The sequence below is a fragment of the Sorex araneus genome, chromosome X, assembly GCF_027595985.1.
Source record: "Sorex araneus isolate mSorAra2 chromosome X, mSorAra2.pri, whole genome shotgun sequence".
Taxonomy (NCBI): Eukaryota; Metazoa; Chordata; class Mammalia; order Eulipotyphla; family Soricidae; genus Sorex; species Sorex araneus.
Genome location: NC_073313.1, coordinates 246107671 through 246129066, shown reverse-complemented (window position 1 = coordinate 246129066; position 21396 = coordinate 246107671). Strand labels below are relative to the sequence as shown.

The following is a 21396-nucleotide window of genomic DNA, read 5'->3' as shown; positions in this document are numbered from 1 at the left end:
TGTGTAGATTACTTACATTATCAAAATGATTACATTCATCATAGTAAAGTAACTTAATAGGATTCCATTTTAGGAATGCATAATAATTAATTATCTGAGTTATTAGAGCAATTACCATAACTTGTATCTGCACTATCATAAATAATTTCAATTTTATAAATCACATTTAACTTTAGATCTAGAAGAATTAAAAAGTTAAAATTATAAATAAGATACAAACATTATGCTAATACATGGAGGGTAGAAAGATGATTGATTACTATGGTCCCTTTAATTTATTAACCTTGAATTCCTCAATAAAACACAATGTGATAAATAATCTTTATTTTCAGGATGGTGTAATAAACAAAGATCTACCTAATTTCTATAGTTAGCTTTTTAAAAATCCCATAACTGATATGACAGAATATAATTTTATATATATTGTGGCTTTTAATGATCTTTATCTGTCAATAGAATATCTCCTTTGAGAGTTATATTACTGAACACTTTACAAAAGATATGCTATTTTTTCAAATTCTCTTTTAGCATAGGTTCATGATACCATCTTTTTTTTTATTTTTTGGTTTTTGGGTCACACCTGATGATGCACAGGGGTTACTCCTGGCTCTTCACTCAGGAATTACCCCTGGCGGTGCTCAGGGGACCATATGGGATGCTGGGATTCGAACCTGGGTCGGCCACGTGCAAGGCAAACGCCCTACCCGCTGTGCTATCGCTCCAGCCCCAGGTTCATGATACCATTATTACCTTATTCCCTATCATATTCATAGTCAAGTTCCCTGGTATCTAGTTACAACTTTCTCCTTCTTGTAGACAATCCTGATTTTTGTCTTGGCAATCAATACTCTTCCAAACATCGATTTCCTTCACGACCAAAGTTTTAAGGAAATTAATACAATCAACAGTGAGAAGACTGGGTCTCTTGGTCTCTTTCTCTCATAACTGATAAGCGTTAGAAGCTTTAATCATCTCATAAACATAAAAACAGACTTATAGCCTAAAAACAATAAAAAAAGATGATATGACTACTCATCATCATTATCATCATCATCCCATTGATCATTGAATTTCTCAAGCGTTCTCAGTAACGTCTCCATTCGCCCTTGCCCCGAGATTTTAGAAGCCTCTCTTTACTCGTCCTTTCCAATGGTGCCATATTGGAGGCTCTTTCAGGGTCAGGGGAATGAGACCCATCATATGCCAAAACCAGTAGCCAGTAACAATGATGATATGCCTACTAACTTTAGCAAATATTGAACTGCAACCCTAATAGTGACTAAGTTCAGGTGGAATATAGAACTTCCAGGTTGACAAAAAATAAAATAAAGTACAATGGAAAATTACATTTCCTTTTTACTTTTCTTCTAACCTTGAAGGTCTAGTGTGGAATGTGTTAATGTCGAATATAGAAATATTTTAATTCCCCAAGTCCCCACTTTCATAAGGCATTCTCAAAAAGGGTTTTCAAATGGAAAAATAATCTATATTGACCAGAGTTGAGAGACACATAAATGTTAATTCAAACTGACAAACAATATGTATCTATATGGAATGTTACCAGAAGAGATACAAAAGAGATACAAACAAATGAAAGCAAAGATAAACAACTGGAACTACATTAAACTGAGAAACTTCTGCACCTCAAAAAAAATGGTGACCAGGATAAAAAATAAAACTGGAATTTGAAAAATTATTTACCCAATACCCATCAGATTCAAGACATATAAGTCACTGCTAGAACGTTACAAGAGAAAAACATCCAAACAAATCAAAAAATGAAGAGAAGGCCCGCCGCCGCCGCCGCCGCCGCCGAAGCCGAAGCGGAGACCGGAGCCGCGAGCGCCACCAGGGCAGCAGCCGCCGCAGCCGCCGCCGCTGGGCTGAGGAGTCGGAGCCGCGGGCGGACGAGGTGGCGGCGGCGGCGGAGCGGGCGCGGGCGGCGGGCGCGGGCCGAGCGCGGCGGCGCGGGAGTTGAACCCAGGGCCACTGAGCTACTTCCCTCATCCAGAAAGGGTCTTGAAGACTTCCAGCCGACCTGCACTTCAAATTGGTGTATTCCAGAGAACAAGTCTTCACACGTCTTTCTGTATTGACTCTGAGCTGTCAGGGACTCAGGCTTATGAGGAGGTACTGTGACACAAAACAGTGTCTAGCCAAGACGACAAGAAAGAGGGGAAAGGATCGGAAAAAGAAGTTGAAGTACTATAGAGAACCATGATCTATTCGCTCTTTTGCCAATGATGATCGCCATGTAATGGTGAAACATTCAACGATCTATCCATCTCCAGAGGAACTTGAAGCTGTCCAGAATATGGTGTCTACTGTTGAATGTGCTCTTAAACATGTTTCAGATTGGTTGGATGAAACAAATAAAAGCACGAAAGCAGAGGGTGAGGCAGAAGTGAAGAAGGAGGAGACTGGAGACACCTATTCCAAGGATCAGAGTGGCCGGACATTGTGTGGTGTGATGAGGATTGGCCTGGTTGCCAAAGGCTTGCTGATAAAAGATGACATGGACTTGGAGCTGGTTTTAATGTGCAAAGACAAGCCCACAGAGACCCTCTTAAATACGGTCAAGGAAAACCTTCCTGTACAGATTCAGAAACTCACAGAAGAGAAATACCAAGTGGAACAATGTGTAGATGAGGCATCTATTATAATTCGAAATACAAAAGAGCCCACGTTAACTTTGAAGGTGATACTTACTTCCCCTCTAATTAGGGATGAATTGGAAAAGAAGGATGGAGAAAAGGTTGCGGTGAAAGATCCTCCGGACTTACTGGACAGGCAGAAATGCCTGAATGCCTTGGCGTCTCTCCGACATGCCAAATGGTTTCAGGCAAGGGCAAATGGACTGAAATCGTGTGTAATTGTGCTCCGTATTCTGCGTGACTTGTGCAACAGAGTCCCCACATGGGCACCGCTGAAAGGATGGCCACTAGAGCTTATATGTGAAAAGTCTATAGGTACTTGTAATAGACCTTTGGGCGCTGGGGAGGCCTTGAGACGAGTAATGGAGTGTTTGGCATCTGGAATACTACTTCCTGGGGGTCCTGGCCTTCATGATCCTTGTGAGCGAGACCCAACAGATGCGCTGAGCTACATGACTGTCCAGCAGAAAGAAGATATCACACACAGTGCACAGCATGCACTCAGACTGTCTGCCTTTGGCCAGATTTATAAAGTGCTGGAAATGGACCCCCTTCCATCTAGTAAGCCCTTTCAGAAATATTCTTGGTCAGTCACTGATAAAGAAGGTCCTGGGTCTTCAGCTCTGAAGAGACCATTTGAAGATGGATTAGCAGATGATAAAGATCCCAATAAAAAGATGAAACGAAATTTAAGGAAAATTCTGGATAGTAAAGCAATAGACCTTATGAATGCGCTAATGCGACTAAATCAGATCAGACCTGGGCTTCAGTATAAACTCTTATCCCAGTCTGGCCCTGTCCACGCCCCAGTCTTCACCATGTCTGTAGATGTGGATGGCACAACATATGAAGCCTCAGGACCATCCAAGAAAACAGCGAAACTTCATGTAGCAGTGAAGGTATTGCAGGCAATGGGATATCCAACAGGCTTTGATGCAGATATTGAATGTATGAGTTCTGATGAAAAATCAGATAATGAAGGCAAAAATGAAACAGTGTCTTCAAATTCAAGCAATAATACTGGAAATTCTACAACTGAAACCTCCAGTACCTTAGAGGTAAGAACTCAGGGTCCTATCCTCACAGCAAGCGGCAAAAACCCTGTAATGGAGCTCAATGAGAAAAGAAGAGGTCTTAAATACGAACTCATCTCAGAGACGGGTGGGAGCCACGACAAGCGCTTTGTAATGGAGGTAGAAGTAGACGGACAGAAATTTAGAGGTGCAGGTCCAAATAAGAAAGTGGCAAAGGCAAGTGCAGCGTTAGCTGCTCTGGAGAAGCTGTTTTCTGGACCCAATGCAGCAAATAATAAGAAAAAGAAGATTATCCCTCAGGCCAAAGGTGTGGTGAATACAGCCGTGTCGGCCGCAGCCCAGGCTGTGCGGGGCAGAGGGAGAGGAGCGCTGACGCGGGGTGCTTTCGTCGGGGCCACGGCCGCACCTGGCTATATTGCTCCAGGCTATGGAACACCGTATGGTTACAGCACAGCAGCCCCTGCCTATGGTTTACCCAAGAGAATGGTTCTGTTACCCGTTATGAAATTCCCAACATATCCTGTTCCCCACTACTCATTCTTTTAGCAAATGACAGAAGCTAATTCCTATTGAACAACAGTACAGTACAATACAGAATGGTAGAGAAAAGCCTTTTTATTCTGCTTTCTTTGAACACATACTTGATCAAAATTATTTGTAAAGAACATCTTTCCTACTTTTTGATTTTAACAAATGCAAATTTAGTTCTCTAAAACTTGAAAACAAACAAACAAAAAAAGAAACTAGTTCTGTGAAACGGTACCTCATTTCCAGAAAATAACTTCTACCAGCCCTTCTGTTCTAGGGAAATAAGTCTAGCAGTTCAAAGTTTAAGTTTTAAGAGGAGTATCAGATTATGTAAAATTAAATTTGTGAAGGATGTATAGTCTCAAACACTGATCACAAATAAACTGCTTTGTTGTAACACAGAGTACTGCCTGGTTCCTGATGCAGTCACTGATTTTTAGTTGATTGAAATGTATTTGCCCCAGGGCACTTTAATTCAATTTGGGCTGTAGTTATTTTTTTTTTATACAATAGAATTTTCATTTAAACTTTGTAAATATTAAAGTGTGTAATTAAAGCCAAAAAAAAAAAAAAAATGAAGAGAAGAAATGAAAGAAATTTCCTCAAAGAAGTACAAATGGCGGGGGCTGGAGCGATAGCACAGCGGGTAGGGCGTTTGCCTTGCACGCGGCCAACCCGGGTTCGAATCCCAGCATCCCATATGGTCCCCTGAGCACAGCCAGGGCCCCTGTGCATCGCCAGGTGTGACCCAAAAAGCAAAAAAAAAAGTACAAACGGCTAAAAGGCACATGAAAAAATGCTCTACATCACTAATCATCAGGGATATGCAAATCAAAACAACAAGATATCATCTCACACCACAAAGACTAGAACAGTGCTGGTGAGGATTTGGAGATAAAGGAATTCTCCTTCATTGTTGGTGGGATTTCTGACTGGTCCGGCCTTTTTCAAAAATAATTTGGGCACTTCTCAAAAAACTAAAAATTGAGTTTTTATATGAACCAGAATTACCACTTCTGGGAATATAACCCAGGGGCACAGAAACACACAATAGAAATGCCATCTGCACTTCTATGTTCATTGCAGCACTGTTTACAATGGCCAGAATCTGGAACCAACACAAATGCCCGAGAACACAAAACTGGTGAAAGAAACTATGGTATATCTGCACTATGAAATACTATGCATCCACCAGGGAAAATGAAATAAAAAAATTTGTTTATCTGTGGGTGTACATGGAGAGTGTCATGCTGAGTGAAATGACTCAGAAGGAGAGGGACGGACAGGATGATTGCACTTACTTGTGGGATATTTAAAAACATAATATGAGACCAATACCCAAGGATAGTAGAAACAAGGGCCAGGAAGATTGGTCCATGATTAGAAGTCTGCCTCAAGTGCTGGTGGGATAGAGAAGCAGCCATTTTGACAAGATTTGTTGAACATTATCACTCTAGATAAAAACGGCATACGAAAAGTAGGCAAAGGAACAAACATGATGACCTCTGAGTACCTGCATTGCAAACCGTAATGCACAAAAGGAGAGAGAGAGAGAGAGACAGAGACAGAGACAGAGAGAGACAGAGACAGAGAGAGACAGAGACAGAGAGACACAAGAAAAGTGCATGCAAAGAGGCAGTCTGGGGGTGTGGAGGGTGGCAGGAGGAAAATTGGAGACAACAGTAGTGAGAAATATACACTAGTTTAGGGGTGGATACTGGAACACAACACTGCAGGACCGAAACAGCTTTGTAATTGTGTTTCTCATGATGATTCAATAAAATTAATTAATCAATTTTTAAAAAAAGATTTCATACAAAAATAAACAAACTTTTTTAAAAAATCACAAAACTCACCCCCCCAAACAAAATAGACACAAAAAGACAGCTCCCAATCCTTAAAATGTTGCAACAATTGAGTGAGTTTGCCTGAGTGCCATTAAGCATAATTCTGTTAGCTTTGCAATTAATATTTTTAAGTACAGAGCAAATATGGGCATAGAGAATATATAAACTAAATTTTTTGTTTGCTTTTGATTTTGCCAAAGTGCAAATCAAGGGGAAAAGGACAGGGAATTAGTTAACACACCTTACCTCCTTCACATATATGATAGCGGACAAGAATGTCAAGGAATAAAAAAGCATCAGACCTGGCACGGCTATTTTAAAAAAATTAATGAAGATATTACAACTAGGTTCTATTACTCAGCCTCAACAAATTTCAGGAGCATAGAGAGCCTCGGAGAACTATTACATACAGATGCAATTCATACACATGGAAAGACAGCTGAGGATTTGATGAGTAACTAGGATCGGAGCAGGACTATTTCCGGTATGGTTGGGCAATTCAGTTATAGCCCAAATCATATGAACCCCCTAAATATCTTGCCCCCATTCAGCAGAAAAGAATGATGTATGATAGAGGATACTTTTGGAAGATAGCAGCAGTGTAGGCTGGAGTCCAACTATTCTTAGAAAATGTGGTTGCTTCTCCTCTTTTCATGAGGTTAAACCTCATCTTTCCTATACTACTATGTATTTGGAGTTTATTCTCCTTCAACAATAAATGCTAAGACCACAATAAAAATGCCAATTAGTGCAGCACCATGTGCATCTCTGCAGAAGCTCTTTGTCATTCCCTTTCTCTGTCTTTGTATCTCTTTCTCTGATCAGTTAAATTATCCAGCAGTTCACATAATCTGATAGATTTGGGCTAAAGCACAGAAAATAGCATCTTATTTTTGTAACATAATTTCTCCTGTCTGTCTCAATATTTCTCATATTCTTATCAAACTACATAACTCAGCAGATTCAATAATTTTGCACACCACCTTGTCCATTAACCTAGATTTTTTGTTTCTCAACATTCTCTGCTATCATGGACCCTTCAGTATCCTGAAACTGTGTTCCACTACATTAGCACTAACTGATTCTAAATATGAAACATGTCAATAAGCTATTGTAGGCTTCTCAAGTTAAAATATATTGATGATTTTATTCCATCCCAAGGATTTTCTTCTTTTCCAATAATTTTATCCATATATTGTGTGCAAAAATGTATTAATAAGAATTTGACAAAAATGCTATAAATTTATTTCATTTATATTCTAGTTTTTGTTTTACATAGCCCTTATTTATTACTTTGTAACTATCAGGAATAATATTAGAACGAAGATGTCACTAAAGGATAGGCTTACTATTGTATGGTAAAATGTATTGCCATCATTTAAATGAGTAGAACATTTTTAAATTGAAATATACTGCTAGGACAGTCAAAGTGGCATTACAGTGGGTAGTCCAATTGCTTTGCACATGGCTGTGAGGTTTCAATTTCTGGTATCACATATTTGCATATGGCCCCCTGAGCCCTCCAGGAGTGATCCCTGAGCACAGAGAAAAGAGTAGGTTCTGAGCACTGCTGAATGTATCATCAATATTATAAATATATATGTTGTGTGTTTGTGTATGTATACATATGTAGAGAGTGTATATGTATATATACATATGTATATAGTTTGGGGACATATAAGGGACTAGAGTGATAGCACAGCTGGTAGGGCATTTGCCTTGCACGTGGCCAACCTGGGTTTGATTCCTCCCTCCCTCTTGGAGAGCCCAGCAAGCTACTGAGAATATCCTGCCCGACTGGCAGAGCCCGGCAAGCTACCTGTGGTGTATTCGATATGCCAAAAACAGTAAAAACAAATCTCACTATGGAGATGTTACTGGTGCCTGCTTGAGCAACAGGACGACAGTGCTATGACAGTGCTATATATAGACACATATGTATGTATACATGTGTTGCATATATATACACACATATACACATTTACACATATAATGTTAGAATGGTATTATTAAGGGTAAGAAATATCATTTATAATATCCTAAGAGAGATATTATAATAAAACTATTTCTAAGAATAAACTATAATTTTAAATGTGCTTTTGTTTAAAAAATAAAAATAACCATGCAGCAGCAAAAACTATTTTTTTCTTAAATCAAATCTTGCTTGTGTAACTGAATTACTTTTAAATATTAACAAAAATTAAGATTTATAATTTAAAAATGCAAAGTAGTTTATTTTTCTATATGTATTCTCCAAATTTAGAGATAATGGTGATAGCACAGCAGGTGGGGCATTTGCCATGCATGCGGCCGACCTGGGCTCTATTCCTCCATTCCTTTTGGAGAGACCAGCAAGCTACTGAGAGTATCCCACCCACATGGCAGAGCCTGGCAAGATACCTGTGGCATATTCAACCTGCCAAAAACAGTAAAAAGACTCACAATGGAGGCATTACTGGTGCCTGCTAGAGCAAATTGATGAACACCTGGATGACAGTGACAGTGACAGAGATAATGGCATTTCTTCTCAAACTGGCCTAAATAATGCTAGTTTTTTCACTTATATTTCAGAACTGCTGGATCTGAAATTATTTCCTTCTTGGAAAATCCAGATCCTATCTGAGCTGTCTATCCTTGTTTAGTTAACATTAAAAAGCTAATAACATTATGTGAAAAGGTTCCTTCCAGTCAGGATGAATGTAAATCAATGTGAAGCACCAAAATACCAAATAAGAGAGTTTCATATGAAAGAAACAAATAATTAAATACAGTTGGACTTTGAAGCCTAAGCAATAAAGAAAAGAAATAATGCAATAATAGTAATAATATGAATTATTCCCTAGTAGATGATGGAAAATCTGAGGTAATAATAATGAAATGAACTTTGACTAATGGGAAAAATATTGATCTGAGGTTGGTGTTTGGACTACACATGGAGGTGGTCAGGGATTGATCCTGAGTTAACCATGTGCAAGGCATGTGCCTTACCTGCTGTGCAATATCTACAGCCTAATATTGACAATATTCCTTTTTTGTATTTGTCTTCATTGACACACATCTCTAAACACCAACTAGTATTTCATAGATTTTAACAACTAAAGGTATTTTTCACAGATATTTTAAAAATGAAAATTAAAACTCCCCATGTCACAAACATTCTTATCAACTATAATATTTTAGAGAGCAGAAGATATCTCAAAGAGCTGGAGCATATAAACCCAAAGTTTGAGACTGGAACCATATGTGTAACATAATAAAATACATGCGGGGGTATGGTGCCGCCAACAGGTCAACCTGTACCTGCAGGGCGAGTGCATCAATATCCTAATGGTGCCTTCAGGCTTCCTGATACCCCAAAATTGCCGCTGTGCCTATGCTCAGACTCTAACAACTTGGGACCAAGTGTACCAAGAAATTAAATGGCCAAAATCTAGGTATTGTGAGAATCAGACCCACAAACCACCTCCAGCTAAGCTATTCAAGCTCATTTATTGGCCTTTTTTCAGAAACTCATAGATAAATGTCAAAAGACATCAAAAGCTGCAATTAAGCTCAGACCCGATCATGGCTGAACAGACTGGGGTAAATTAAAGGGGGCTGGTTGGCCTGGTGGCTCACCCAAGCAGAGCACCCCTAGCAGCCACTTGCTACCACAATCCAAAAATCACCGCCCTACGGCGCTGGCCTGACTCCACCATCTCAGGAAGGACCTCACTAAGATAAAATCTGCTGAAAATTCTGGTATTCGGGTTTTGTGACTGAAATCTCCAGGCTTTCTCAGAGTTGGGGTGGATTATCTCCCCCCACTCAAAAGTTGCAGTTAAGCTCGGACCTGTGCATGACTGCACATACCGGGGTAAATTGGGTGGGGTCAAGTTGGCCTGTGCCCACTCAAGCAGAGCCTCCAGCAGTCACTTGCTTCCACAATCCAAAATTGCTGCCATATCCCCAGACTGACTCTACCTACCTTCTAAGGATGCACCTCACCACCATATAATCTGCTGAAAATTTTGCAATGTGGATCTTAGCACACCAATATTCCTGGCCCAGAAACACAGCAACAAGTCCTGGAAGACACCACAGCTCTGGAGATCTCTCTGGGCCCCATATACCGAGCCAAATTCACCGAGGCACCCCAGATGGAGCAGGGGCAGTCTCCCTGCTTATTCCAGATGGAATCCTGGTGACCTAGAGCTTCCACAATCAATGCCCCCAGTATGCTGGCTCTAGGACTAAATCTTTAGGCCTCATGGTGTCAGAGAACTCCAGGACTAAATTTCTAGGCCGAATGGTGTCAGAGGACCCAGGCTGTCCCTCCCCAGGTCCCCGCCCACCCAGCACACTGGCTGTCATGCCCACAATTTGCCTCCGGGTGCCATCTTAACGCACCAACAGCCCTGGCACAGAGACTCCCAGTTGAATCTCAGAATGGATTAGTGCCTTAGAGAGTGTCTCTGGAACCCTACCATTTTCAATCTAGAAATTTACATTTACAATTGCAACCACACGAGCTGTCATGATATTCAAAATGAGCAATGGAAAATAAATTATCTAACATCCGCTCCTGGCAGATAGGCTTGAGTGGTGATGGGAAAATTCGAGCAAGACATAATGCTCAAAATGAGAGAGAGAGAATATTGGGGAAAGTGTCTGCCATAGAGGCAGGGTGAGGACTGGGACGTGTGTGTGTGGGGGGCGGGGGTTGGGATTCTGGGGACATTGGTGGTGGAAGGTGTGCACTGGTGGAAGGATGGGTGAATCTCAATTATGTGGCTGATTCTCAAACATGAAAGCTTTGTAACTCTATCACATGGTGATATAATAAATTTTTTAAAAAAATAATGTGGTGGGGAGAGATAGCACAGCAGGTAGGGTGTTTGCCTTGCAAGTGGCTTCGATTCCCATCATCCCATATGGTCCCCCAAGCACCGCCAGGAGTGATTCCTGAGTACAGAGCCAGGAGTAACCCCTGTGCATTGCTGGGTGTAACCCCCCCCCCAAAAAAAGTAATGTGGAGTTCATGTCCAATTCAATCAGCTTAATCAATGGCTGAACAAATAGCAATACCCCTACATTATTTTTAAAATAAATAAATAAATAAATAAACATATATGCTTATCTTCTCTACATTCTGCAGGTGTGACCATGCAGTCACCAGCATAGCTGAGCCCTTGAATTGAACTTTCATGCCTCTGCAGGTGGACTGAGTATTGTTTGAGAAATCCCTAAGATCCCAGAGCACTGCTTGGGAGTCCGCTCTCAAAAATAAAACCAGACGTGTTTTTTGTATGTAATTTTACCTCACTAAAAAGAGTGAGTTTTCTTAATCTTTGATAATAATTCAATGAACTTCATGTGTGTTTTAGGATTAGGAACACATACAATTATCATGAATTCAAGTAAGACAAAATAATTATAATGAGATAGTCATATGTTTATTATGTTACACATTTCTCATCTAATGTACATATAGTTCTGTAAATTCTGGGGCTACATGTTTAAAGGTCACTTGTTAAGTGATAAAATCATGCTATTTGAAGCTCAGGTATTACAAGATGGTTAAAATGGCATGAAATAAACGTGACCACCCCAGATTCATGTGTGTAATAAGTTCTAAATCCTTAGTGGGACTATATTTTGGAGATAACAACTTTACTAAAGTAAATAAGATTAAATGTGGTCATAAACTAACATTTGGATCTAAGAGAATTAGTATCATTATAAGCAAAATATCTGAAGAGTTTGTTCTGTCTCTATGAATTAAAGCTACACAAAAATGCCCAGAAAAATTTTAGGAAGAAAGAAGCTATGAGCAGGCCAGCCAGTCTTACATTCAGTAATCAAAACTATCAAGATCAGATTTTGGACTTCTAGTCTCCACAAATCTAACCCACTTCTGTTTCATCTACTTGGGTTGTGGTATTTGTCAAGGAAGCCTGAGCGGTCTGATTAATACAAGTGATAAAGTCCAAACAGTGTAATATTGCTCTTTCCTGAGCTCTACCAAACAGCCAAGAAAAAATTTATTTTTGTTACAAATATCCAATGTGAATTTCTTCTATATCATACTGAAATACAATGTAAATTGTAACATAAATCTATTTAGGGGACCTAATATCTCACAATTCATCTTTAACATTTATTGTACTTGTATGCCTCAGAAGTGGCCACATATGTAACCAATTCTGTAGCACTGCACTGCACTGTCCTCCTGTTGTGCATAGATTTGCTCCAGCAGGCACCAGTAACATCTCCATTGTGACACTTGTTGTTACTGTTTTTGGCATATTGAATACGCCATGAGTAGCCTGTCAGGCTACTGTGCAGGCGGGATACTCTCGGTAGCTTACCAGGCTCTCTGAGAGGGACAGAGGAATTGAACCAATTCTGTAAACAAAATAAAATGTATCTAGTTCTGAAAGACAGACTGTGACTTGATGTCACACTTAATTTATTAATTGATCTCAATTTACCCTAGAATTGAGTTTTAAAAAAATGAGTTTGATTTGGTTAAAACCAAATCAAATAAAGGCCATGCTCATTATTGATGACTGCACATTACATACTCAAAACTTATACTTGAACTTCAAATTTTTTACTAGTAGACCAAAAATCTCTAGTAAGGGTTTCTAAAAGTAATTATGTGGATCAAGATTCAAATTAAAAGTTCTGTATAGATAATTAGATTTTGAGATGTCATGAAGTGCTCCAGAACAGATTTCCAAGTTTTTTATGTACCAGCACTAATCATTTATAAAGGCAAAAAATTTAATCCCATAATAATCATCTATTCATATCCTCCCTCCCATATAGTTTGTCTATTCTAGATTATCTATTATATGAATGCAATGTAAATGCAATAGAAATAGTCACTGCATTGTGTTTTTATGTAGTAATGAACAAAAAACATGATTATACGAGTTCAGTGGATTGCTCACATAGGTCTAACTATATGGCATACATTTTTAATCTATAATTGATTTAATCGGTATGTAGGAACATATAGAACAAAAACGCCAGCTGCATACTTAAGGTAAAAAGAAAAACTCTTATTATGTCACTTCACAGGATTCTTTCTGAGAAATTTAAGATGAGACAATTTTGATATGTAACTGCTAACGTGTAATTCCACAGATCTTGATGGCACTGCTTAAAGCAAACTTAGAGTATACTCTATAGCCTAGTGGTTTATACCATCTTATTCCTGAAGACTGGAGAAAATAGACCATTTTAGCAGAAATAGACCATAATGGACCATTATGACAGACATATAAAACAGCATTTAAAATAGTATTTTTGTATTAATGTACAATAAAATTTTAAAAATACAAAAATTCAAAATATTTAAGTTTAAAATACACAGAAATGAAGCAATAAACAAAGATACTAAGATATATATAAGGCACTGGTAGATCTTTAATAAAGAAAAAACCTCCAACCCCACCAAAAAATGAGAAGAAATGAACAGAAACTTTCTCAAGGAGGAAATACAAATGGCCAAAAGGCACATGATAAAATGCACCACATAACTAATAATCAGGAGTATACAAATCAAAGCAATGAGATATAAACTTATAACACAGAGACTAGCACACATCAAAAAGAATAAGAACAACCAGTGCTAGCACAGATGTGGGGAGAAATGAATTCTCATTCATTGTGGTTGGAATGGCAACTGGTCCAGACTTTTTGGAAAATATTATGAGCATTCCTCAAAAGGCTAGAAATTGACCCAGAAATACTACTTCTGGAATATACCCCCAGTTCCAAAACAAAATTGACCACATCTTATTCAATCGATGGTTTTGCCTGACAGATGCCACTGTTATCCCAAAATTCCAAATGGGACCAGACCACCATCTCCTTCATGCAAAATTCTGAGCGGGAAGAAAGGTCTGCGAAGTTTAAGAAAAGAACTCCCAGAATGACCACCAACTGGGAGTCCTTTGACACTATTGCAGCAATAAGGGAAGATGCCATCATTGGCAACATAGACGAGGAATATGATTGACCAGTTCAGCACCTTCATGACCGTGCAAGGAATGCCGATAGTGAGAAAGCTGCAAAAAGATGCCTGTCTTCTGAAACTTCCGAACTCCTTCGCCAACGTGGGTTGGCGCAAGGCTCAGGTAATCACAACCTAATATCCGAGCTCACAAAGCTGTGCAGAGAAAGGATAAAGGAAGACCTCAAAGAGAGAAGAGCAGCAGTGGTGGTTGATGTGTCAGAAGCCAGGAAAAGTATTCGCAATGCCCACCTATCCTTCGCCAACTATAAGACGAAGATGACTGCCCTCCAACATCCTGAGGAATCTATTACATCTTCTAGAAGGGCAATGGAAAAGATTATCCATGATTTCTACTCGGTTCTCTAACAACAGCCACGTCCACCTGCCAACATACCAAATTCCACAGGATGGATGTGTTGTTCCCAGCGTTCTCCCTTCCAAAATCTGACACACCATTTCATCAGTAAAGAAGTTTACAACACTCAGACCAGACAAGATCAGACCCGAACACCTGAAGAATCTGCTGCCAGTACTCGTTAATACACTGGCTCAGCTCTTCACATGCTACCTGTCTGAATGCAAGGCTCCGTCCCAATGGAAAACCAGCAGAACTGTTCTGTTGTACAAGAAGGAAGATACCCAAGACATCAGCAACTATCGCCCATCTGCCTGTTGTCCATCGCCTATAAGTTGTTCTCTCGAGTCATCTGAATAGTATTGGCATAACACTAGATAAAGGACAACCATGCAAGCATGCCATGTTCCAAAAAGGATTCAGCACAATAGACCATATCCACATGGTGACCAAGCTCATTGAGGTTTTGCAAGAGTTCAAGATGCTGCTTTGTCTAACGTTCATTGATTTAAAGAAGGCCTTTGATTTTGTTGAGACTGAAGTGGTCATCGAAGTCCTAGCCAAACAGGGTGTTCAAACTCAGTACATCAGGATCATCTACAAGCTGTATAATGGATTCACCACCAGGATCTCACTATTCTACAAGGAAGTGATCATCGACATAAAGAGAGGGGTTCGGCAGGGTGATACCATTTCACCGAAAGCTTCAGTGCCACCCTCGAGGATGTCAAGCGACAACTGGAATGGGAAGGAATGGGAGTGAAGATAGATGGTCGGCAATTACACCACCTCTGCTTTGCTGATGACATCATTCTAATAACACCAAACATTAGCCAAGCAGGACGGATGCTGGCCGATTTCGACTGCGAGTGTGGAAATGTTGGACTGAAGCTGAATCTCACGAAGGCAATGTTCATGAGAAACGGACTAGTTCTTGGCGTTCCATTTGCTTTCAATGGAACGAACATCTCCAAATGCAGAAGTTATGTGTACCTGGATCAAGAACTCAGAATGATGAATGATTTGGCAAAAGAACTGTACAGGAGGAAGTGAGCAGTGTGGAACGCCTTTATGAGCATTGAAGAAGCAATTAAGAGGATGAAGATCCTTAGGTCTGGGCATATCTTTTCGACTCCAACATTCTTCGTGCACTAAAATACGCCTCAATGACCTGGGTCCTATAAAACAGGATGTAGATACTATTTGGGCATCCCAAAGAGAAATCAAAAGAGCTATGCTTGGCATATCACGTTCCACTTGTGAGAGAATGAATCTGGAGTTCCGATCTCTGTCTCCAATCGAGGATCAGGGATGCTGCCTCATTTGCCAAGGCATCAAAAATCAGATGGGCCGGACACATAATGGGATTTGGAGACTACCGCTGGACTAGAGCCGTTACCAAATGGATTCTACAGGACATCAAAAGAACACCTGGCCTCCCACCTATGAGATGGTCAGACTTCTTTGTCAAGACCCTGAATGAATGGTATGAGGCTCTTCGTGTTCCTGAAGCAAACAGACACCATTGGGCTACACTAGCACACGACAGGGACAAGTGGAGATATTACTGGTCCCCACTTGAGAAAATTGATGAGCAATGGGATGACAAGTGAAACAAGTGATATAAGTGATAATGTTGGTGTTGGAACTCATACTCACCCAGTACTATGTACAGTTTTGAATTCATAATTTTACTACAAATTGTATATATAATCCTCAATGTGTCATAAATCAGTGTTCAGAGGAATCGACTAAAAAACTGTTCTGCAATAAAGTTCTCCTAGTGAGAGGACAAAATATTTGAGTGGACAATGTTCTTTATTTTCACAATTATACCAGGGCAAGTTCAGGCATATGTGTAATATCACTGCATACTCATGTATTTTCCCCCACTAAACCCTGTGCTTGAAAATACTCATCAAGAGTTATTATCTCTAATGGTCCATCCAACTAAATAGCACCATAGCACTGTCATTCTGTATTTATCGATTTCCTCGAGAGGGCACCAGTAACATCTCCACTGTGAGACTTGTTACTGTTTTTGACATATCAAATACACCACAGGTAGTTTTCCAGGCTCTGCCATGCAGGTAGGATACTCTCAGCAGCTTGCTGGGCTCTCCGAGAGGGACAGAGGAATCGAACCCAGGGTCAGCTGTGTACAAGGGAAACGTCCTACCCCTTGTGCTATCGCTCCAGTTCCGGTAAATAAAAGCAAAAAAAAAAAGTTTTTTTCTAAAGTTTTCCCCTCAACTCTATTTCACAGAAAGCAGACTAGCACATGGTGACTCTTCAGTACATAATTTGATTCATAAGGCTGTATCACAAAACATCTAGATTTATTTTCGCCCTCCTATTGTTTATTCTTCAATATTTGTTACATTCTCAATAATGTCTCTTGACAGTGTGGTCTGAGTGCCTTAGAATCTTTAGCTTCAGAGAAAATTGAGGGCCTAGAATTTCCCAAGTGACATATATAATGTCAGCTTTACCAAATCATCACCTGTAGTGAACTCATTGTTTTTGTTTTAGATATCTGAAGAGAAACGAAATAAGACACTTGAAGCAATGATTTGCTACTCATTGACACATTATCCATTTAACTTCTCTTGACAATATATGCAGTTATGAAATCTTTTCAAAATAGCCAGTAACTTATCTTTAAAAACACAATGTTTTGAACACAACTGTCAGCAAGTCTTCAACTTTCCATAGTGTCATTCAATAGAATTTCTGAATATATACACACAAAGTTATTGATTTCAGAGGCACATTTTGAATCAAGATGTTTCTTTTTCCTTGTTTCTTCTAAATTTGAGCCCTTCATATTTGGCTTACTTTTAGTATAGTCATCACTTTTTTTCGTGATTATTATTACTAGCAGTAAAGATCATTTAAAATATATTTGTTTTGGACTGTTTTTATCCCCATTTTGTAGGGTTTCTAAATTGACAACACAAGGACAAGAAAAAAAGTTGATTTCCTAACTACCTCACCCTTGTATTAACCAATGCTATGTCAGGCGCTTTTGGATTTCATGAACTTCAGTAATATCAAGGTCAAGGTGTTTAGGGCATGCCTGAGATGAATGTTGACAGATGAGAAATGCAACACGTATTAGCAAAAAAAAATTATGTGGACCTGCCACCACTTAAGCTTCTTGTGACCACACTGTCCACTCTACCATGTGATCGAGGAAGACCGTTTATTAAAGGGTAATGACTCTATTTCACTGCAGAATATCACTAGTCTAAGGATTATAGGTTAAAACCTCCAATTGGTATGGCCTCTTGGAATCAGCAAATACATATGAAGCAAACCATTGTTAAGTGTAAAAAAAAAAAAGCTAAATATTCTTTCAGAAGAGGAGCACAACCTCACAAAGATTTCCAAATCAGACTAACACCTGACAGCATATGCTATGTCCTTACCAAACATTTTATGTACTATTTTGTAAATAATCTCAAATAATCCTTGCAACCATCCTGAAAAGTGCTGCTTCCAACTTAATCTGTTCAAAATATAGCATTATGCCTTTATGACCAAAACATAACTCATAGCAAGTAAATGGGTGCTGCCCGTTAGCTGTGGAAATTTTCCTTTTGCTGCACAGTAATAAATATTACAAGAACCTTATAAGAACCGGGTCTCAACACAAATAAAAACAGATAACAGTAAACACTCAGAAAAACCACTAGGACACATGGGACATAAAAAAACTTGAAGAGGAAGTTGTTTGCATTGTCTTATAGAGGTAAACCTGCATAGAAGGTGACATGATGCTCTTGGTACTCATTCAGAATCTGTTTTCTCTTGTTAACAATACCCAGTATCAATTATAACCATTTCTATAAATCAGCTAGAGAGAAACCACCTCTACCTCTAGGGTAAGGCTTGGCTATCAAGATGTAAGTCAAAAACAAAACAGTGGCCATTCTCCCTAACCACAGTGTTTGTTTCTTTGTTTCAGTTTTGTTTTGATTTGGTTTTCGGCCATATCCTCCCTTGCCCCAGATGTGCACAGGGTTTGCTCTCACCAGCATAGGGAATCGTAAGCATGTAATGCTGTGGACAGAACCTGGGTCACTCTTATGCAGGCAAACACCCTACTTGCTGTTCTATCTCTTGGGCCCAGGTCACGATTTGTCACTCTGGAGTAGAAATTAATTTAATGACATGCCAATGATACTGGAGGAGGAATTTGTCTACAATGTGCAGGAACAAAAACCCTTACATTTCCTTTCTTTGGGAATTACAAAAAGACTATTTTCCTGAATATTGTTGTTAGAGAATATGAATCCCAGAATAGATAAGCTCATTTTGGTACCATAAATGAAGAGCTAGGGTCCTGAAGACAATGCTGAAACAAAAGACAAGTTATAACAGTGAAAGCAAGTACTTAATTATATGTCAAAAACAATGAACCGGGGCTGGAGTGATAGCACAGCTGGTAGGGCGTTTGCCTTGCACACAGCCAACCCGGGTTCGATTCCCAGCATCCCATATGGTTCCCTGAGCACCGCCAGGGGTAATTCCTGAGTGTGTGAGCCAGGAGTAACCCCTGTGCATCCCTGAGTGTGACCCAAAAACAAACAAACAAACAAACAAAAAATAACCAACAAAAAAAAACAATGAACCAAGTGCACCTGAAGCCACTACTACTTCTTTTCTCTGAATTTTTCCAAATCATATTTTATCACAGAACCATGAATTACAAAGTTATTCATAGTTGGGTTTTTGACCATAGATTGTCTTTTCACCGGTCCTGCCACCAGTATCATCTTCCCTCCACCAGTGTTCCCAGATTCCCTCTCCTACTCTCCTACCCCCAGCCCTAGACTGCCATCTTGACAGGCACCTTTCAAGTTTGGTTATTGACATGATGGGTCTCATGATCAGTCTTGCTGACTCTTTGGTTTAGATATTTCGCTCAATCATTCCTCAGCACCACCCATGTACCCAAATTCTCTTGGCCCCTGACCCCATTGCTTCTCATCTATGTCTCCTTCTTCTGATCTTTTCAAATTAACTATTTTTCTTTCATGTTTTAACCAATGCATGCTACAGTTTCAAATACTCTTAACAGGAAATATCTATTAATATAAAAATATCTAATAATATTCAGGAAGCTAGTAGAATCCCAACATGACTCCAGAAATATATATTCTCCAGAAGGGTTATCTGGAAATTTATTTAGTAAAGTTTGTATGGGAAGTACTGAGATGAGTTGTAGGTGATAACATTGGGGCGAAATTCTTATCATCATGAGTCTTAATGCCCTTGCAGGAAGATCAATGGGCATATATGTGAATAAGCTATAGAAGGAAATTATATAGGAAGTAATATATTCTCACATTAGGATAATGAAAATACAATCTTCATCTACTTTTGGTGGATAAAAATGTTTATGAACAACTTGCACTAAAACTTTACAATTCCCAGTGTAATTTCTTTAAAGGAAGCACTAGTAGCAAACAAAATTCAATAAATAGGTTTTAGTTTAATTCTATAAAGCAATTTAACACCTAAGATATAATGCACTCATGAATATATCATAAAAATAAAAGTGCAGAATTAAAACAACCACTTAAATGGAATCAGTGCACAATGATCTATGCAAACTATAATCATAGGTATTTACTTTATTAAGTAATAAAAGGATTATCTTAATATTATATTTTGACATATTAACACTAACTATATATTTAAAGAATGTAAGAGTTTTTAAGGTATCATCTATAATATCTTACTGCAATAACAATCTTTAGAATTTCTGAAAATTTAATAGTTGCCTTGGATGTTGGAGGTATCATGCTAAGTGAACTGAGTGATAAAGTAAAAGATAAACACCAAATGTGGAATATAAAGAAACTAAGAGAGCTATTAGAACAGTGCAAACAAAGCCTGAGGCATGATCAATAGAACTTAAAACAGAGGCGAATAGGCAAGAGAAGGCAGGAAAGGATGGTAGGACAATGGTCACCAGAGGTAGGGAGAGGCTGGTGTAGTAACTCTGTATACAATGACTTAAAACACTGTAAACTATGACACCTCAACAAAAAACTATTTAAAAAGGAAGTGAAATTGTCAGTGTATATATGCTTTGGTATTGGAGACATAAATTAATATTATTCTCATGAAGAGAAAACAAAACTATTTATATTTCTTAAAAATTAATACTTCAAATTAAACATCATTTCTAAACTGACAATGTTGCCAAAGCTTGCAGTTCATTATAAAATGCTTATTAAATATTTTGGAGTTAAAAAATATCACTTATGACATTTTTGAGTGTAATCCCATCAATGGCCAACATCCAAAGACTATAAATCTAAGCTCCCGGAAGAGAGCGATGCAATCTCTTGCCCCCTTGCCTGCCTGTCTTAACCAGGGCCCCTCAAAGGGGACAGGTTGCATTTCCCTCCCCTCTGCTCCAGCAGAGCCTCAACAGTTGAGGACCTTTGGAACCCAGCCACAGCCATGCTCAGGCCACTCTCCACACGTTCGGACAAGCCTCATGCATGGGGGAGCAGGCAGAGGAACCCAGGTGTGCGGGACCCTGGGCCGAGATCTCCAAGGCTGCTCCAATCCGGACTGGGCCTTTTCCACCCAGATTCCCTATTATCCAGTAGCTAGGCAGTCACACCCAGAGACTGCCCCCGGCTTGTGTAATCCTATCAATGGCAAACATCCAGAGACTATAAAACCAAGCTCCCAGAAGCATCGCAGCCGCAGGACATCTAATAGCCTAGTTCTCCCTCTTAGAGAACCTTGACAAGCTACCGAGAGTCTATTGCACACTTGGGAGAGCCTGGCAATCTCCCCGTGGCATATTCATATCCAAAAAACAGTAACAGATATATACGTACCTCTCGGAAAGCCTGGCAAGCTACCAAGAGTATCTTGCCAGTGCAGCAGAGCCTGGCAAGCTACCCATGCCATATTCAATATGCCCAAAACTGTAGGAATA

The 21396-nt window shown here is 39.3% G+C and overlaps 2 protein-coding genes across 2 annotated transcripts in view; one reads left to right on the top strand and one right to left on the bottom strand.

The window, feature by feature from the left end:
* SPAG16 (sperm associated antigen 16) overlaps window positions 1–21396 on the bottom strand; it is a 984605-nt gene that overhangs the window by 793604 nt on the left and 169605 nt on the right. The window lies entirely within an intron of this gene.
* On the top strand, window positions 1813–4619 carry LOC129400014 (spermatid perinuclear RNA-binding protein-like). Its single transcript, XM_055122275.1, has one exon. The coding sequence runs from the start codon at window positions 2258–2260 to the stop codon at window positions 4232–4234; it is 1977 nt and encodes a 658-aa protein (XP_054978250.1). The 5' UTR covers window positions 1813–2257; the 3' UTR covers window positions 4235–4619.